Source organism: Pogoniulus pusillus, chromosome Z (genome assembly GCF_015220805.1).
Source record: "Pogoniulus pusillus isolate bPogPus1 chromosome Z, bPogPus1.pri, whole genome shotgun sequence".
Taxonomy (NCBI): Eukaryota; Metazoa; Chordata; class Aves; order Piciformes; family Lybiidae; genus Pogoniulus; species Pogoniulus pusillus.
In genome coordinates, this window is record NC_087309.1 from 309,365 (window position 1) to 324,651 (window position 15,287).

At 49.2% G+C, this 15,287-nt stretch overlaps 2 protein-coding genes across 2 annotated transcripts; both read left to right on the forward strand.

Annotated features, from left to right (window-relative positions):
• The first annotated feature begins 106 nt into the window (after nt 1-106).
• On the forward strand, nt 107-1,594 carry CCNO (cyclin O). The gene is made up of 3 exons (XM_064176580.1): nt 107-368; nt 456-641; nt 783-1,594. Exons 1-3 carry the CDS (start codon nt 123-125, stop codon nt 1,266-1,268), a joined length of 918 nt encoding a protein of 305 aa, XP_064032650.1. The 5' UTR covers nt 107-122; the 3' UTR covers nt 1,269-1,594.
• A 1,058-nt stretch (nt 1,595-2,652) lies between these two features.
• MCIDAS (multiciliate differentiation and DNA synthesis associated cell cycle protein) lies at nt 2,653-6,154 on the forward strand. Its single transcript, XM_064176848.1, has 6 exons — nt 2,653-2,926; nt 3,262-3,347; nt 3,588-3,660; nt 4,147-4,355; nt 4,508-4,618; nt 5,124-6,154. Exons 1-6 carry the CDS (start codon nt 2,725-2,727, stop codon nt 5,592-5,594), a joined length of 1,152 nt encoding a protein of 383 aa, XP_064032918.1. The 5' UTR covers nt 2,653-2,724; the 3' UTR covers nt 5,595-6,154.
• Nucleotides 6,155-15,287: the final 9,133 nt, after the last annotated feature.

Genomic DNA, 15,287 nt, shown 5'->3' on the forward strand with positions numbered 1-15,287 from the left:
CTACCTCGGCGGGCGGGGCGCGGAGGGGCCGGGCGGGGCGGGGCGGTGATGACCCCGCGCAGCTTAAACAGCCGTAGCCTCGGCCAAATTGTTGACAGTTGGGCTCTCTCTACCTTTCCCTCATGATGGTGGTGGAGGAGGACAAGCAGAAAGGCACCAGTCCGCACCAGCGCGGGTCCGGCTATCCCGGCCGCTGCCCGCGGCGGCCGCCGCCACGACGACGGCAACAGAAGACGGCGGCGTCAGTCTTGGTGGCGAGCCGAGAGGGCCTGCAGGCGTTCCGCGAGTACGGGGACAGTTGGTACCTGTCCGTCAAGGAGCTAGAGAGCCGCTTCCACCCGCAGGAGCCGCTCGCCCGGCAGCCGCAGGTGAGGGCTTAGGCGGGGCGTGTGCGGGAGGGAGGGAGCGAGCACCCCTGTGCCAGCCACTGCTAAGCCTCGCTGTCGGTGTTGCAGGTGACGGCGGAGGGGCGCTGCAAACTGGTCGGCTGGCTCATTCCCCTGAACCGCTACTTCAGCCTCTCCTTCGAGACCCTCTGCAAGGCCATCAACATCCTCGACCGCTTCCTCGTCACTACTCCCGTGGCCATTGATTGCTTCCAGCTTCTGGGGCTGACTGCGTTGTTCATTGCCAGCAAGCAGGTAGGGCAGCCTCAGAGCCTGCTTGCTCTTCTACCGGCGTCTCTGTAGCCTCTCTTCAGCCACTCCTAACCTTGCACCCTCTCTATCTTCTCCGCGCTGTTCTCCCGACTAAGGTACCTACACCTCTGTCCCAACTTGCAGGTGGAGGTGCAGCCCCCCACGATAGGCGATCTCCTCGCCCGCTGTAGAGGCGCTTTCACCCGCCAACAGCTCCGCAACCTGGAGTGCATAGTCCTGCGCCGCCTGAACTTCGACCTGGTGGTGCCCACCATCAGCTTCTTTCTGGAGTACTTCAACCTAGTGCGGCTGGAGACTCCGCAGGCCGACGCCCGGGAGGCAGCGGATGCCCAGAGCCTGGCCGTGGGGATCGCGGAGCTCAGCCTGGCTGACTACGCCTTCATCAATTACGCGCCGTCTCTTTTGGCCGCCGGCAGCCTGGGGCTGGCGGACCGGCTGCTGCAGCACCGCAGACCCGTAGACCTGAAGGTCAGCGGCTACCCGGAGGAGATCCTGCAGGACTGCATGGCCCAGCTGCGGCTCCTGGTGTCACTAAACGAGGACTCTCTTTCGACTCTTCTACCCCTGGAGGTAGCTCGGAAGTGTCTGTGGCAGCTGGACAGCCGCTGACTGCAGGGCGATTCCCCACATTGTTTATGCCTGTAGCCAGGGCAGTGCCTGGGTCAGATCTGTGCTGGCTCGTCCTTGGTGTCCTAAGAGATGGTGTAGGGTTTGAGCCACTGAAGGTTTGAAAGTTAGACCATGTTTTGCACGTGATGTTACTGTACGTGGTTGCATTGTTCCTTCACTGATTTTTTTAAATCTCCAGCGTGTAAATAATACATAAAAACAATCTCAGGTCCTGTATTATTTATTTGCTGTATGGTCTGTAAAGATGGAAGAACCACATCACTGTTGGATAAGTACACAGGGCAATTAAAAATGAGTTTATTTGCTGGTGGTGTATGTACTCAGCTGGGAGAGGAACTAGAAGTTCACACCCTTACAAAATAGTGGTGCCCGATGGTGCTGTTCCCCACTGTTGCATGCTTGGGAAAAAAACAGTAACATTACTAACCTAAATGTAGAGTAAGATAAATAAAGAAAAAACAACACATCAAAACAGGTTAACATCAAAGCAGATAATTATTATTTTTCCAGCAAGTCTGTAACCCAACTGTGCACAGCAAACCTTCGATGAAAGAAGTCACAGAATTGTAATTTCCTCTGTTCTCCCTCCCATTTTATTGACTTTGTGCTTGTACACAGAAGTGATGTCAAAATAGTGCACGCACACACACATCTAAAATCTTCTAGGCCAGCACGGAGAGAGTGCCCCATGCCGGACTGCGCTCTGAGCCCCAGCAGGGAGCAGGTGTCGAAGCTCAGTAAGCGCAGTGCCAAAGGTTGCGGGAGGCAATATCCAGATAGCCCAGCACCAGAGTCTGGAGATCAGTTTACCCTCCGCCAGCACCGTCGGTGATGTCAGCTGGGTTTAGAGGCGCAGCAGTGAGGAATTCCGACGAAGGGAGGATGTTCACTGTCCCGGTGCGCCGTTCAGTAAAGGCAAAACAAAACACCGCTGTTTTCAGTTTATCCCGATCTCACCTAACACTTGTAATGTTGACGAACCCGGCCCTACCGTTTGATCAGTAACTATAAGACTCAACCCGCAAGCTGACCCTCATTCACAGCCCAGCAAAGACCCGGCGGGGGCCGGCGGATCGCGGTGCTGGCTGGGGGGGGTGGGGTGGGGTGGGGTGGGGTGTGTGGCACCGCCCCTTCTAGAGCTTCCCTCCGGCGCAGGCCCTCGGCCCGCCCCGGCTCCGCGGGCGCGGGGAAGGGCACCGCGGGCGCGGGAGCTGCTGGCGCGGCTTGGGGAAGCGGCGGGCGGTTTCCGCCCCCGGCGAAGGAAAGGTGGGAGGACAGTCCCCGGCTTGGCCCCGGCCCCCCGCGTCCCTGCTCTCAGGGCGGTGCCGAGCGCGGAGCAGAGAGTGACCGGCGGAGCCGGTGCCGAGCGCGGAGCGGATAGTGACCGGCGGAGCCGGTGCCGGGCCGAGGACAGTAGAGGTGCCGTGGTGGTAGGATGGAACAGGGCGGCCGCCGCCGGGCTTTCGGCAGCATCTGCCCCAACACGGTCCAGGGTCCACCCGCCCGCCTCGCCAAAAAGACAGCCCGGCCCGGGGCGAGGGCTGTAGGGACAGTCCCGGCCTCCCTGAGCTCCCAAGCGCCCCCGCACCCCCCTCGCCGCAGCGCTGTCCCGTCGGCCCCCACCGCGCCCTCCCTCGGTGAGTCTGTCTGCGATAGAGAGCCCTGATCCCCGTCCGTGTCCCCGAGCTTCCCCACTGCGCTTCTCTGGTACACTGCATCGTGCTTCCCAACCCTGTCTCCTGCGACCATGCCACCCCCACCATGGCGTCCACTGTGTGTCTCCGGCTACGCCCCCACTTTCCATGTCTCCCTCTATGTCCCCCTCGGTGCTCCTCATCACGCTCCTTAGCTCTGTATCCTTTGCTATGCCCCTCGAGGATGCAACTCCGTCTGTGCTTCATATTTCCACGTGCCCCTCTGGCTATGTCCATCCCTGCCTGGGCTCCTCACTGGTGTCTTTCACTGTCCCCAGCACTCGCTACTATCGACTGGCAGGATTTGGCAGCCTGTGCCCCCAACCTTCCCACCACCCCAGCCAGCCCCGTGACCCTGCAGCAGGTAACTTCCTCACGCTTCAGTCTGGCTTGAAGGCTTCCAGCACAGGGCACCCCCCCTCAAGCTGATGGGTGCTGGCAGCTCTCTGAGTCTTCCCATCTCGGAAATGGTGGGTGCAGTTCTGTGACTGTGAGAAGATGCTGAACACAGGCAGCAGTCAGTGTCTGACTAGTGGTGTGGGCAGCATGGACAAGTCTGAGCCCTGGGATGGACTCATAGACATGTTTTCTTTACCTGTCCCAGGGTCTCTGCTTCCAGGATGGAACAGAGTTTAATTTCCAGGAGTTCAGAGATGCTGTCAATGATTTTATATCTGGTAAGTAGATATTTTCCCTTATCTGAGCCAAACATACATGTGTGGGCACATCAGCCAGCAGTTACGCTTCATTCAGACTTTAGTTTTTTGGGTTTTTTTTGTTTTGTTTTGTTTTGGTTGGTTTTTTTTGTGTGTGTGTTTTTGTTTGTTTTGTGTGTGTGTGTTGTTTTTTGTTGGTTTGGGTTTGTTTTTATTTGTTTGTTTGTTTGTTCGGTGTTTTGGATGCCCACTAACTGTATGCACATCCCACCTTGGGAAAATCTTTAAAGACAGTGTCTCTGTGCAGCCCTTCAGAGGGACCAGGACTTGCACTGAGCTTTCTCTCATGGAAGGCAGAACCTAAATCCAAATAGATTTACAGTGCACAGCTGCCATAGTGGAGTAAAAGCATGTAGGAAAATACGGAAGGAATTCTGAGCACTAGGATGGTGTCCTGTGGTCCAAGGGAAGAGAGGATGTCTTAATGCCTTTCATTTTCCCCTCCAGATGGACTGCCTCCATCACCACTGGACTGTACTGAATTTGATTTTTCACTCAGTGAGGAGGTGGCCTTTGGCCCCCACACCCCCCAGATGGAGAGCAGCATGCTGTCACAGGTGTCACTTCAGCACCTGCCTTCCTCTGAGTCATGCTGGAGGGACCTGGCAGGCCAACACCAGAAAGCACTGGGAGATGCCCTGGTGGTGAACAGCCAGGTAGGGAACCCCAAACCCTTACTGAGGGCCTGCACTGAGGTTTTCTCTCCCACATTCTACCAAGGCGCCTGCATGGCTCTGGCATGCAGCTTCTCCTGGACTCTGGGAAGTGGGTCTGTTCCAATCACTGTATCTGCACTTGCCCTTCACAGCTGCAGAAGACCCTCATACAGAGGCAAGAAGAGCTGGTGACCCTGCGGGAGAACAACATGCAGCTGAAGGAACTGGCCAGCCAGGCCAGGCAGCTGGCTGCTGTCCTTGATGTGAGTGCTGCTGTCCCATCTGGCTTGGCTGTCCCATGGCCCAGCTGGTTTTTTGAGGGTATGCAACGAGGGGTGCATCGGGAAACAGCATGTGGGATGAAGTTAAGCAGCATGAGGCAGGACAGGGCCATGGGAGGGGTTGGAGGAGGAGGTATGGGGTGGTCTGAGATGGTGTGGTGTGAAACCGTGTGATGCAGAACTGGATGATGCGCGGTAGGGTGAGATGTGGTGGGACAGACCAGTGTGAATCAGGACGGTGTAGCAGCGTTTGAAACAGGATAGTGAGAGACAGTGTAGTACAGTTTGGGGCAAGGTTGTGCAGGATAGGTCAGTGTGGGACGGGATAGCATGGGGCAGGGCAGTGAGGCGTAGGATGGGATCATGCGGTGTGGGAAAAAGCAGTGTGGGCAGACGGGTGTGGAGTGGGGTGGTATAGAGCAGGGTGGTGCGGGGATGCTCTGTGCAGCACAGCCCTCGGAAGTCGTGCCCTCTCTTCTGCTGGCAGACCCTGATGCTCCCGCAGTGTGCTGAAAGGGCTGTCCTTCCTCCTCCTCTTCATTCTCCACCTCATTCTCCTGCCACCACCCCGGCCAGAACCTGGGGCAGGCACGGGCTACCGGAGCCGCAGGAGGAGGCGGCGGGCGTGGATGCCATGCTGCGGGAGGTGTCGGAGAAGTGCCGCGCTGCTCTTAGAAGCCTGGGGGCCAGCCCTGGGCCCGGCCTTGGAGGAAGCCCGGGGAGCAGCCCCACGGCCAAGCGCCCGCGGCCGGCCCCAAGCCTGCACGGCGCCTTTCGCGGGCTGCGCACTATCCGCACCGCTCCGCGCCCCGGCGGTGAGGGGCTGGAGGGGCCCGGCAGCCTGCGGGCGGCGCTGGGGGAGGCGGGTAGCATCCGCACCCTGGCCTTCCCGCAGGGCAGTGCCTTTACAGTCCGCACTGCCGCTGGCGGGTACCGCTTCCGCTGGGTGCCGCGCTGAGGCCCCACCGTCCCTATCACGCGTGTCCCGGGCGCGGCGGAGAGGGGCGGTCCGCAGCGGGAAGCCGGCAGCTCAACCGCGCCCACCGGCACCCTCCGTTTTTTTGTCGTCGCAAGCGGGTACTGGCGTTCTTCGCCGCGGCTGAAGGCTGGAGCGGAAAAGGAAGAAGCGCGGCAGCGGCGACTGCGGCGTGGGCTGCGAGCCTCCTGCATCGCCGCTGTGTAGTCGCCAGGCTTTACACAGGGCTACCGCGGTTTTCGAGACAGTGACTCGCCGCCAGTAGCTTGTTAATGCCTGTAGAGATTAAATTAAATTCTTCCCGATTTTATGTGGACATTTTACTCATCTGAGCAGAAGAACGTGACGTCCAGGACAGTGACCGCGGCTGGCCGGTGCGAAAGCGGCCGGACCATCCCAAGTGGTTTAAACAAGATGCACCTGCCCCGTGATGGAACTTCGCATCCACAGCGTTCACAAACTGTGCTTGTGTCGTTCACCTGTGCCACTGTAGGGGTACATTTGCAGGCAGTGTGATGAATAAATAATGCTTAAAATTGCCATTTACTTGACCTGTTTAATGTCTTTTGCATCTGGTATGCACCTTTGCTCTTACTAGAGCAAAGTTAACAGAAAGGTGAGCATCTACATCAAGTTGAGTTTGCTCGATGTGCTCGAAGCTTTCGAATAATTGTTCTGAATATCTGAACAGGTTTCATTTGCTCACACTGTTTTGAAAGCTGAGCCATTGACAGCACAGGCGTCCACCTGAAGTTTACTCTTCTGTGGCACAGGAGTGAAAGCACTATGCCCCACTCAGGATGCAGGTCTTCCCTATGAAGTTACCACTCTTTCTGCTTGTCAGTACTCACAGTTTCCCGCATATTTTTGTGTAGGCCCATGTGCATTAACAGCAATCCAAATGTAACAGGCTCGTGTGACAGTTACCATCCCAGTACATTTCTTAGGGGAGCTGCAACCCTACATATGGTGGTGTGTCCCTGGGAAACAGAGGTTGTATTAGAGAGGACGATAGCTGTTGCCACCAGCATAATGTGTAGTTATGCGGCACCTAGGAGACTGCAAAGGTGGTCCTTCTGCATTTGTGATCCTTCATATCGATGGTCTCTTGTATATGCAATATTGACATTTTCTAGTAGGAGAGGTGCTGACACCCTGACAGTGATGCCAAGGGCTCAACCCTGAGATAACTCCAGAACCATTCATATTTCAGGAGAAGACCATCACCACCTTAGCCATCATGCTTCATGAAAACTCTGTTTCAGGAGACAAGAGGCACTATGGGCTGTGCTGAATTCAGCAAGGAAACAAAACTGATAACAAAAGGTGTCATGTTCTCCACGTGTTTTTATGGCATTAAACAAAAAAAAAATGTAGTGTGTACAACTTTGTACTGGTCATAAGTATATTCATTCCTCATAAACAGACATCTTAAAAGCATAGTCTTCTCATGTGATGCAACAGCAAAATAATCACCCTGTTGGATTGTTATTAGTGTTGGTCTTGCTGCTACTCCAGAGACTTTCAGAATTACAAACACATTTATCCACTTGTTTTCACAGTTAACCTGCTGTAGAGTTTCCACTGATTACTTTTACTCAGTTTCTCTATGTTAAAAATATTCTTAAATTTGCGTTGTGATCTGGAATTAATAGAAATCTATTATTATAGATGTCTTGTTTAAATTATTGAATTTTAATCCATGTTAATAGGAAAGGTTGAAAATTGGCTAATTAGTCCAGGATGCTTCTCACTGAGACTCAAAGGAACATCATCACACACAAACACACAACTGGTAAAAGGAAAAGGCATTTGGTATGTAACACATTATGTTCAGTGTAACATGAGCATAGTTAAACAGTTATAGTGGTGTGCTACAAATATGTCCTTTAAACGATAAAGTTGTATCTTAAATTCACACCTATCCATCTACTTCCATCCAGTAACTTCATAAAAAGTGGGCAAACATATTGCACAGATTTTAAAGCAGCCCAATGACTGCTTTTGTCAGTGGTGGCTTAAAAGGTCTCCCTGTGCCCTGTTTCTGTCAGGCCTTAATGCATGCTCATTCTTCATCACTCTTCCATCAGCAGCTGATCCTTGGAGAATCTAGAGGTTCACCATAAGGAAACCTCATGTCCTAATATCCGTGGCAGGATCTGTACAGGAAGGCATAGGACAGGGCCCCTTGACAAACAGGAATGAAGGACTGAAGGACATATTGGGCTGTGATTTATGCTCACTGCGATTTTCTCTCTGTAGTCTGGCCCATGCAGTGGATGAAGGGAGCTGTCTTAAGCCCCCATCAGAAATCAAGTGAATGCAGTAACTTTCCATGAATCTTCTTTCTGTTCAAAAGTAAGCTACCTCAGCCTGTCTCTGCACTGCTGCTGCTGGGCCATGGTACAGGTGGCTGTCATGGAACGCAGTTTCACGAGAAATTGATGGGGAAAACACGCGAGGCTGGCTTGCAGAGACCAAGTGATTTATTGCTAAATGTGAAGATCCCCTTCCCGAGAACCGAGTTACCCACGTGAATTATTTTTGATGGGGCTAGAGTAACATTTCAGAAAATGGTAAATAAAAGAGAGTCTGTGATTCTTTAAAGAGTTCTTTGAGTCTTTGAAGTTGTTCAGTTTCGATTTTAAGAGTTCATCAGTCTACTCACAGTCAGCAGCTTAGCAGGGTTTCGGCGCACCACTAGGGCGTTGTCCCTCTTCCCCGGCCAGGATCGGGTCCATGCAGGCCCTCGGCCTCTGAGAGTCGGGTGTCAGCAGTCTTACGCCGAGCTGAGACCGAAGCAGGCAGGCAGGCCGAAGCAGGCAAGCACGCTGGAGCAGGCTGATCAGTTGGAGTGGGCCGCAGGCAGGTTGGTAGCATATGAACCGAACCAGACGATCCGAACATCGATCCGGGCAGACACACCATTTTATAATGTCAAAAGAGCTGTGTTCACCGCTTCTGACAGTTTTTACGATATTATTACAGATTGGTACAAAGTTATAATTAACCTGTATAATTGGACAGTTCTTACCAAAACAACCTGTAGGACCACCCAAAGCTCGGCCCATCAGCAGGTGGTCAGTGTGCATGAGAACCAAGGCCGAAAGTTGGAAAACAAGGCCAATGTTTACCTTTTATCTCCTCTAGGGGGGAAACTTCTCATGGGACTAGAAGATTGTTTTGGTTTTATGATGCTTGTGGCTTACAATGTGAGACACTGTAACCTACATGATATGGGGACCTTTCAGGGGCTTTGCCACCCTCCATAACAGTGGCTGTAGACAACTGGGACAGTGTGAGGTGAATCACATAATGACCTTTTAATTTAGGGTGTGCTAGGGAAAGACACCTCAATTCCACCTAAGCCTTGTTCTGGGAATGTGGGGCATTCGTTGGATAGAATCTTTAGGTGTTCATTAAAAAAAAAAAATAAATCCAGACCTCATGGTGCAGCTTGAGCAAGCCTGAAAACAAAATGTCAGAAAAGGACTACCTTTTAGTAAATAGCTACATATCAAGCCAGTACTTGTAGGCTTCTTCAGAATGGCAAAGTCAAAAACGACCTGAGAAGTGGTGTTTAGAAATGGCATAGGGCTTTTGGTATAACTATAACTTGTGAAAGCCTTTTTTTTCTTTTTATCAGCAGTATTGCCCATTTCTTGGTGTAAAGGCAATGCCCAAGGCTGAGTGTCAGCATGGCATTTTTCTGTTTGTTACCAAAGATGTTCAGTGGGTCACAAAGAGAAAATAATGCCAGTTCAATGTGTAGTTGAGCTACTCACCACATATACATAAGAGAAATGTCCTTGCTTTGTATCTTAGTTTAGGCTCATCTGGGCACTGAGCCCCATGCTGCCACTCACATGCCACCCCTTAGCCCCTGGTGGGGAGGGAAAGAAAACCAGGAGCAAAATGCAACGATAACAGGCTGAGACAAGAGCTTAATGAAACATTACAGAACACAAACAAGCTACAGGAATAGCAACAATACTAATGAAGTAATCTATTAAGTGGGTGCTATAAATCTTGAAAATCTTACCCAATGAGGAGTGTGATCCAAAACCCACTGCACCTGCCTAGGCCAGCCCTCCCTCTCCTCTCCTCTCCTCTCCTCTCCTTATATATAGAGGGCACAAATGCTATAGAATGGCCCAGTGGCTGGTTCAGCTGGCTATCCTTTGTGTGTCCCCTGCTCCCCATACTTCTTGAGAGAAAATTGACCCTATTTTAGCCAAACCCAGGACACTTTGGTATTCATATCAACTGGTATACAAACACAGGCACACATCTGGTCTTATTTAATCATCCTGATTACTATTTTTGAAGAACATGAGTTGCTACAACTGCTGTTCATTTGAAGCTAATGTCCATGAGAAAGGTGCAGCTGATGTTTCCATTGGTTTCCTTAAGACTCTGGGTGGTAGCAAGCAAGTGTTTAGGTAGTTCTGTAAGACACCAGACTGTAACATGGCCACAGGCCTGCATCAGCAGTGCTAAACTTCTCCTTGTTGGTTTTAACTCTTCTGTTCAGTCATTGCAAAGAAAGGGGCTTTCATTGACTTGACTTCCCTAAAGAAAACTGCTCCTGTGTCTAACTTCAGACAAAAGATTAACATATTGTAGTCAGCTTCATATGACAGCAGCAGCACTCTTCATCTTTTCCAAACATTAAATTACTTGTGGTCATCAGCCATTATTTTGCATTGCATAGTCTTAATGAACAAGTAAAGCTAATGAGACCAAAAGAAGCTGTAGTTTTCTTTGCCATAAATATTTCACAACTACACCAGAAACAGCCTAAAAATCTGCCTTGCATCTGGCACCTGTCCAAACTCTGATAGCAAGTAACTATGCATACTCAGTATTTCCTATGAAGAAACCAAAACTAATACAGATCTTCAAGGTTTTTTGCATGTTGCAATCACTTTGCTTTAAGCCTCTTCCTCAGGTAACACAGTTACAATTAGAGTTCAAATGTTGAAGTAGAGTAGCTGGAAATTTTGATGATTATTCACTTTTTCAGCCAGTAAATTATTGATGCAATTGCCTGTAAAGGCATACCCCAAACATCCTTCATTTAAGTCTGTCACAGGCTAACAGACATCAAGCATGCAGAATATAGCTACAGTTTGTGCTCTGAATTCACAGGCTTGTAGAACCATAGAACTGTTTTGGTTGGAAAAGACATCTAAGATGAGTCCAATCATCAAACTAACACTGATATGGCCATTAAGCCACATTCCTATGTGCCATATTTACACGGTTCCTGAACACCTCCCTAGACAGTGACTCTATCACTTGTATGGATAAAGTATTCCAATGTCTGACCACTCTTTCCACAAATAATTTGTGCCCCTTTGTGGTCATATCTGCAAGCTGTATTGCTTTACCTACGGAGCTCAGACTCCCAGCAGCCTAGCACACTTTGCATGCCCGCTTCTTATTGCCTGGTAAAAGCCACTGCAGCTGAGAGAACCAGGAAGCAGACTTCTGGATTGTCTGCACACACACATATGGCCTGAACCCATGAAGGAATCATGCCAAAGACTGCACAGACATTCTTCTCCTGTTCCTGTAATCCTGCCAAGCTGATAATCTCTGGATGCAGTATCCAGAAGAAGACAGCAGCATCAAGGCAGAGATCATCCTTCACCAGGAGAAAAGGTTAGAGACAACCTAAGACCCCAGAGACTGGGAAGATTTATCATTTCCCCCCAAGCTGGGAAGATTTCAGCGTCCAAGGGTCCACGGGTAAAGATCCCCTGAAGTCTGGACATTGGGCATAGGCTGTGACACAGCCCTGGAGGGTGACTAATAATTAATAATAATACTTATAAGTAAAGGTTTAATACCTCTGTAATATAAGTTGCCTCTGCCATAGAGCAGAAAGAGTTACAGCCCATCCTGATGGGCAACGAACATAAGCTCCCAAGCGGCATTAAGCCAAAGGGGAAACTCCTCTCTCAGTTTATAGTTTGAATGTTTTGCTAGTTAAATAACCAAATCCCTGTATATATTCTGTCCTAAATTGTTTTCATAATCTTTCACTGGAGTAAATATTAATACACAGTGGTTGGGGGTTGCGAGAGTTCAGAAATGTTAATTTTAATAAATTATATTTTTATATAAAATGTATATTGCCTCAAATTAATTTCTCTCCTCCGCCAAATAGGCATAGGTACAGAAATCCCCCTCCGCAACAACTCCATACAATTACCCTTGGCCAACTGGGGCCTAACCTGTCCAGACACTGTTGTAAAGCTGCCCTACTCTCTAGCAGATTGGCACGGCCACCTAGCTTGGTGCCATCTGCAAACTTACTGAGGGTGCACTCAGCGTCCTTGTCCAGATCATGAATGCAAAAATTAGAGAGGTTAGGCACCAGTGCTGAACCCTGGGGGACACTGCCATTGCCTGGGCACCAGACAGGTTTAACTCCATTCACCACCACCCTTCAGGCCCAGACAGACAGTTTTTAACACAGTGTAGGATGTACTTATCCAAACCTTGTGTCATGAGTTTCTGAAGAAGGTTGCTGTGAGGGACAGTGTCAAAAGTATTAGTAAAGTCCGGGTAGACAATGTCCCCAGTACTTTCCTCACCCATTAGGCAGGTCACATTATGGTAGAATGAGATAAGATTAGTCAGGCAGGAGCCACCTTCCATTACCCCATGCTGACTGGGCCTGATTACTTGGTTGTCTTACATGTGCCACATGGTGGCACTCAGGATGACCTGCACCTTAACCTTTCCTGCCACTGACTGACAGGACTGCAGTTCTTTGGATCATCCTTTTGGCCCTTCTTGTAGATGGACATCACATTTGCCAGCCTTTGGTCAGCTGGGACCTCCCTGGTTACCCAGGACTGTTGACAAATAATGGTGAACGGCTTGGTGAGCACAGCTGCCAGCTCCTTAAGGATCCATCTGGTCCTGTAGACTTGTGCACATCTAAGTGGCACAACAGGCCACTGCTCAGTTTCTCCTGGACTGTCTTCCCATCACTGTCTTCCAGTTCCAGGGGCTGAACCCTCAAGGAGTAGTGTCACCAACAAACACTGAGTCTAAGCCGTCATTCGGCAGCTCAGTCTCTTGCTCAGGTAATGCAGCACGTGCTGAAGCTTTTGCAAACATAAATGCTTTTTTCTGGGGCCCAGTGCATCCCCCTTGACTTTTAGGCATCTAAGCATTTTACTGAAGCTCATCACAGTTCTAATGGACAATAGCTGAGCTGCTGTTGAGGCATGCATGGGAGGGCTTTGTTGCCTGAAGCCTGTATATATCAGCACACATCTAAATTAAGCAGCTTGGCCTACTGACTTTATCAGAACTGCTTTGCTTAGGTCTAATCAGGCAATATATGTGATGGCTCTGCCTGTATGGTTTGTGTGGTAAAGTTTTTATCTTACAGGATGTGAGGATGTGTTATTTTTCCAAATATTTCAATAGAAATGTCTGAGAAGGGAGGGTTTTCTTTGACAGGGACGTTTCTAGAGGTCATGATTCTACTGCTTTTCATTTCAGTACTTCATTGTTTTGTGAAGTAGTTGTGAGAGATGCAATACAAGGAATTATACCACTTATATATACATATGTAAAAAAATCCCTCTCACCCAAAATCAGTAGATCAGTTCTCTGCTTCAAGTGTTGGGGATTTTGACTTTGAATGAGTCCTGAGAAGAGTCCATAGTGCTGTTCATTAATAGAGACTGATGCTGGATGCATACAAAATTTACGTGACTGCAAAGAAGAAAGGTGTCTATACTGTTATGCTCTAATGAATCTTCATTGTGTGCCAACAAAAAAAGTAGCTTTGTAATTCCTGAACTCTTGTGGATCTCAGATAGAAATAAATAGATGGAAGAGGTTTCCTAACACACTGCAATTTGGCTTCCTACATTTGCTTGTGTCCTTGGGCCATTTTCCACCATTTCTTTTGCAGTGAGAGGTAGACTGCTAAAAAGTCACTATTTAGCCTGTAATGAAACACTGATCATCTTTTGAAAACCCCTGGTTATGGCTGGTTTTGTTTTGTTTTCCTTAGGAAACTTCTGCACTTTATTTCCTTTGCAATGAGACGGTTTTCTAGGGATACACCTGGTGAGAGTTAGGTACTCAAGCATCTCTGTAGACTGTTCTTCAGAATTCTAATGTGCTGGTTTGAGGCTAACTTGAATATTTTACTGAGAGGAGTTAAATCCCTAGCTGTAAGAAGAAAGGAAAACAACAGCAGTCCCCTGTATCACTCATTCTGCTGAAAAATGCAACTAGTCAAAATATAGATAAGACACTCACTGCTCACACATTGCTCAGTTAGTTCTCACTTGTTCTCCCTCTCTCTGATGGTCTGGAATGTGGCCTTAACTCTTTAATCCAACCTAACCCTTTTTCCTTTAACCTCCTTGTCGTCTTTTTGACATCTCATCTTAGGTCTCTCCAGATTTATCATATGAGATATATAGAGACTGATCTGGTTATTTCTGAAAGAAGGGAAAGAGGGGGCAGGAGGGAGGATGTTTGAGTCAGGAACCGCCTGGCAGTCAGTTTCTGGGAGTGATTTTGTGTTTCTGTATTACTTCTAACTTGTATATAACTGTCAATATTTGTGTATATATATGCTTATAAATTGTGCTAAGCAGTAAATATTACTTCATTCCTTAACTTACAGCTGGCTGAGAATGGGTGATTTTATAAGTGTGTGTGGGGGTAGGTAACTCTCAAAACATCACATCTAACCACAGCTATAAAATATGCATTTGCAGACTCAAGAGGCTAAAAATAATATGTGAATTTCTTTAAGTGCGTTCTTTGTGTTGTCGTGGAGGTCCCATAGGCCCAAAAATAGGCTTACATATGCCTTGCCTTGCCTGGATGTGTTTTTCTGGCCAAACCAGAGGTAAACACATTAAACGGACAAGAGGGTGTATAGGGTTAACACTCCTGGGGGAGTAACCCTGAACCTGACCCTAAGGGTCTTGGCCCCTCCCCAGGGGTGGGCCACACTCCAGGTGATGGTTAGCCCACTCCCCCCACTTCCTGCGGTATAAAAGAGGAGCACTTCCTGCTCCTCACCCTCTTTTCCTGCGTTCACTCTTGACCCACACACCCATACTGCATACCAGTACACCATGTGGCAGCCACGAGGCAGAGACACCATCACATTACTCGGGTTGTATCCATCCCTTTTTGTATTTTGCTGTTTTCCCTTCCTTATCCTTTGTAAACTCCCCTACCTCCCATACCTTTTCTAAGTTATTGTTAAACTTTTCCTTTTTTAACTTCCAAATCGAGTGAGATTGATTTATTGGGGTGTCCCTACCTTTCTCTCTCTCCCTGTCTTTTTGGGAAAAGGAGGGGGAAGAGGGGAGGGCACTCTATAAATTCTATAAATTTTATAAATTGTCATTGGGTCTATTAAATTTATAAGAGTCTCTGGGAACTTGCATTTGAACCCAAGACAGAGGGGCACAATAGGCCTGGTGCCACAAAGTCTGGCCTGCCCGGGGCCCAAGTTGTGTAACATGTTGTGTAAGTGGTTGTATAACCCCCCCACACACACACAACTCATGTTTACTGGGTGCTACGCCCATGTTTTCTCCTTATTTCGGAGGTCCAGACGTGTGGCTTTTGCCTATTACGGTATGCTTGTGACTAACTGCCAAGCTCATTGGT

What these genes read in the sequence shown, in the direction of transcription:
- MCIDAS (XM_064176848.1), top strand. Translation starts at nt 2,725, where the DNA reads ATGGAACAGGGCGGCCGCCGCCGGGCTTTCGGCAGCATCTGCCCCAAC. An exon ending in TGTCAATGATTTTATATCTG is followed by an intron (nt 3,661 to 4,146) that starts GTAAGTAGATAT and finishes TTTCCCCTCCAG; the next exon opens with ATGGACTGCCTCCATCACCA. An exon ending in AGCTGGCTGCTGTCCTTGAT is followed by an intron (nt 4,619 to 5,123) that starts GTGAGTGCTGCT and finishes TTCTGCTGGCAG; the next exon opens with ACCCTGATGCTCCCGCAGTG.
- CCNO (XM_064176580.1), top strand. Translation starts at nt 123, where the DNA reads ATGATGGTGGTGGAGGAGGACAAGCAGAAAGGCACCAGTCCGCACCAG. An exon ending in CGCTCGCCCGGCAGCCGCAG is followed by an intron (nt 369 to 455) that starts GTGAGGGCTTAG and finishes TCGGTGTTGCAG; the next exon opens with GTGACGGCGGAGGGGCGCTG. An exon ending in TGTTCATTGCCAGCAAGCAG is followed by an intron (nt 642 to 782) that starts GTAGGGCAGCCT and finishes CCCAACTTGCAG; the next exon opens with GTGGAGGTGCAGCCCCCCAC.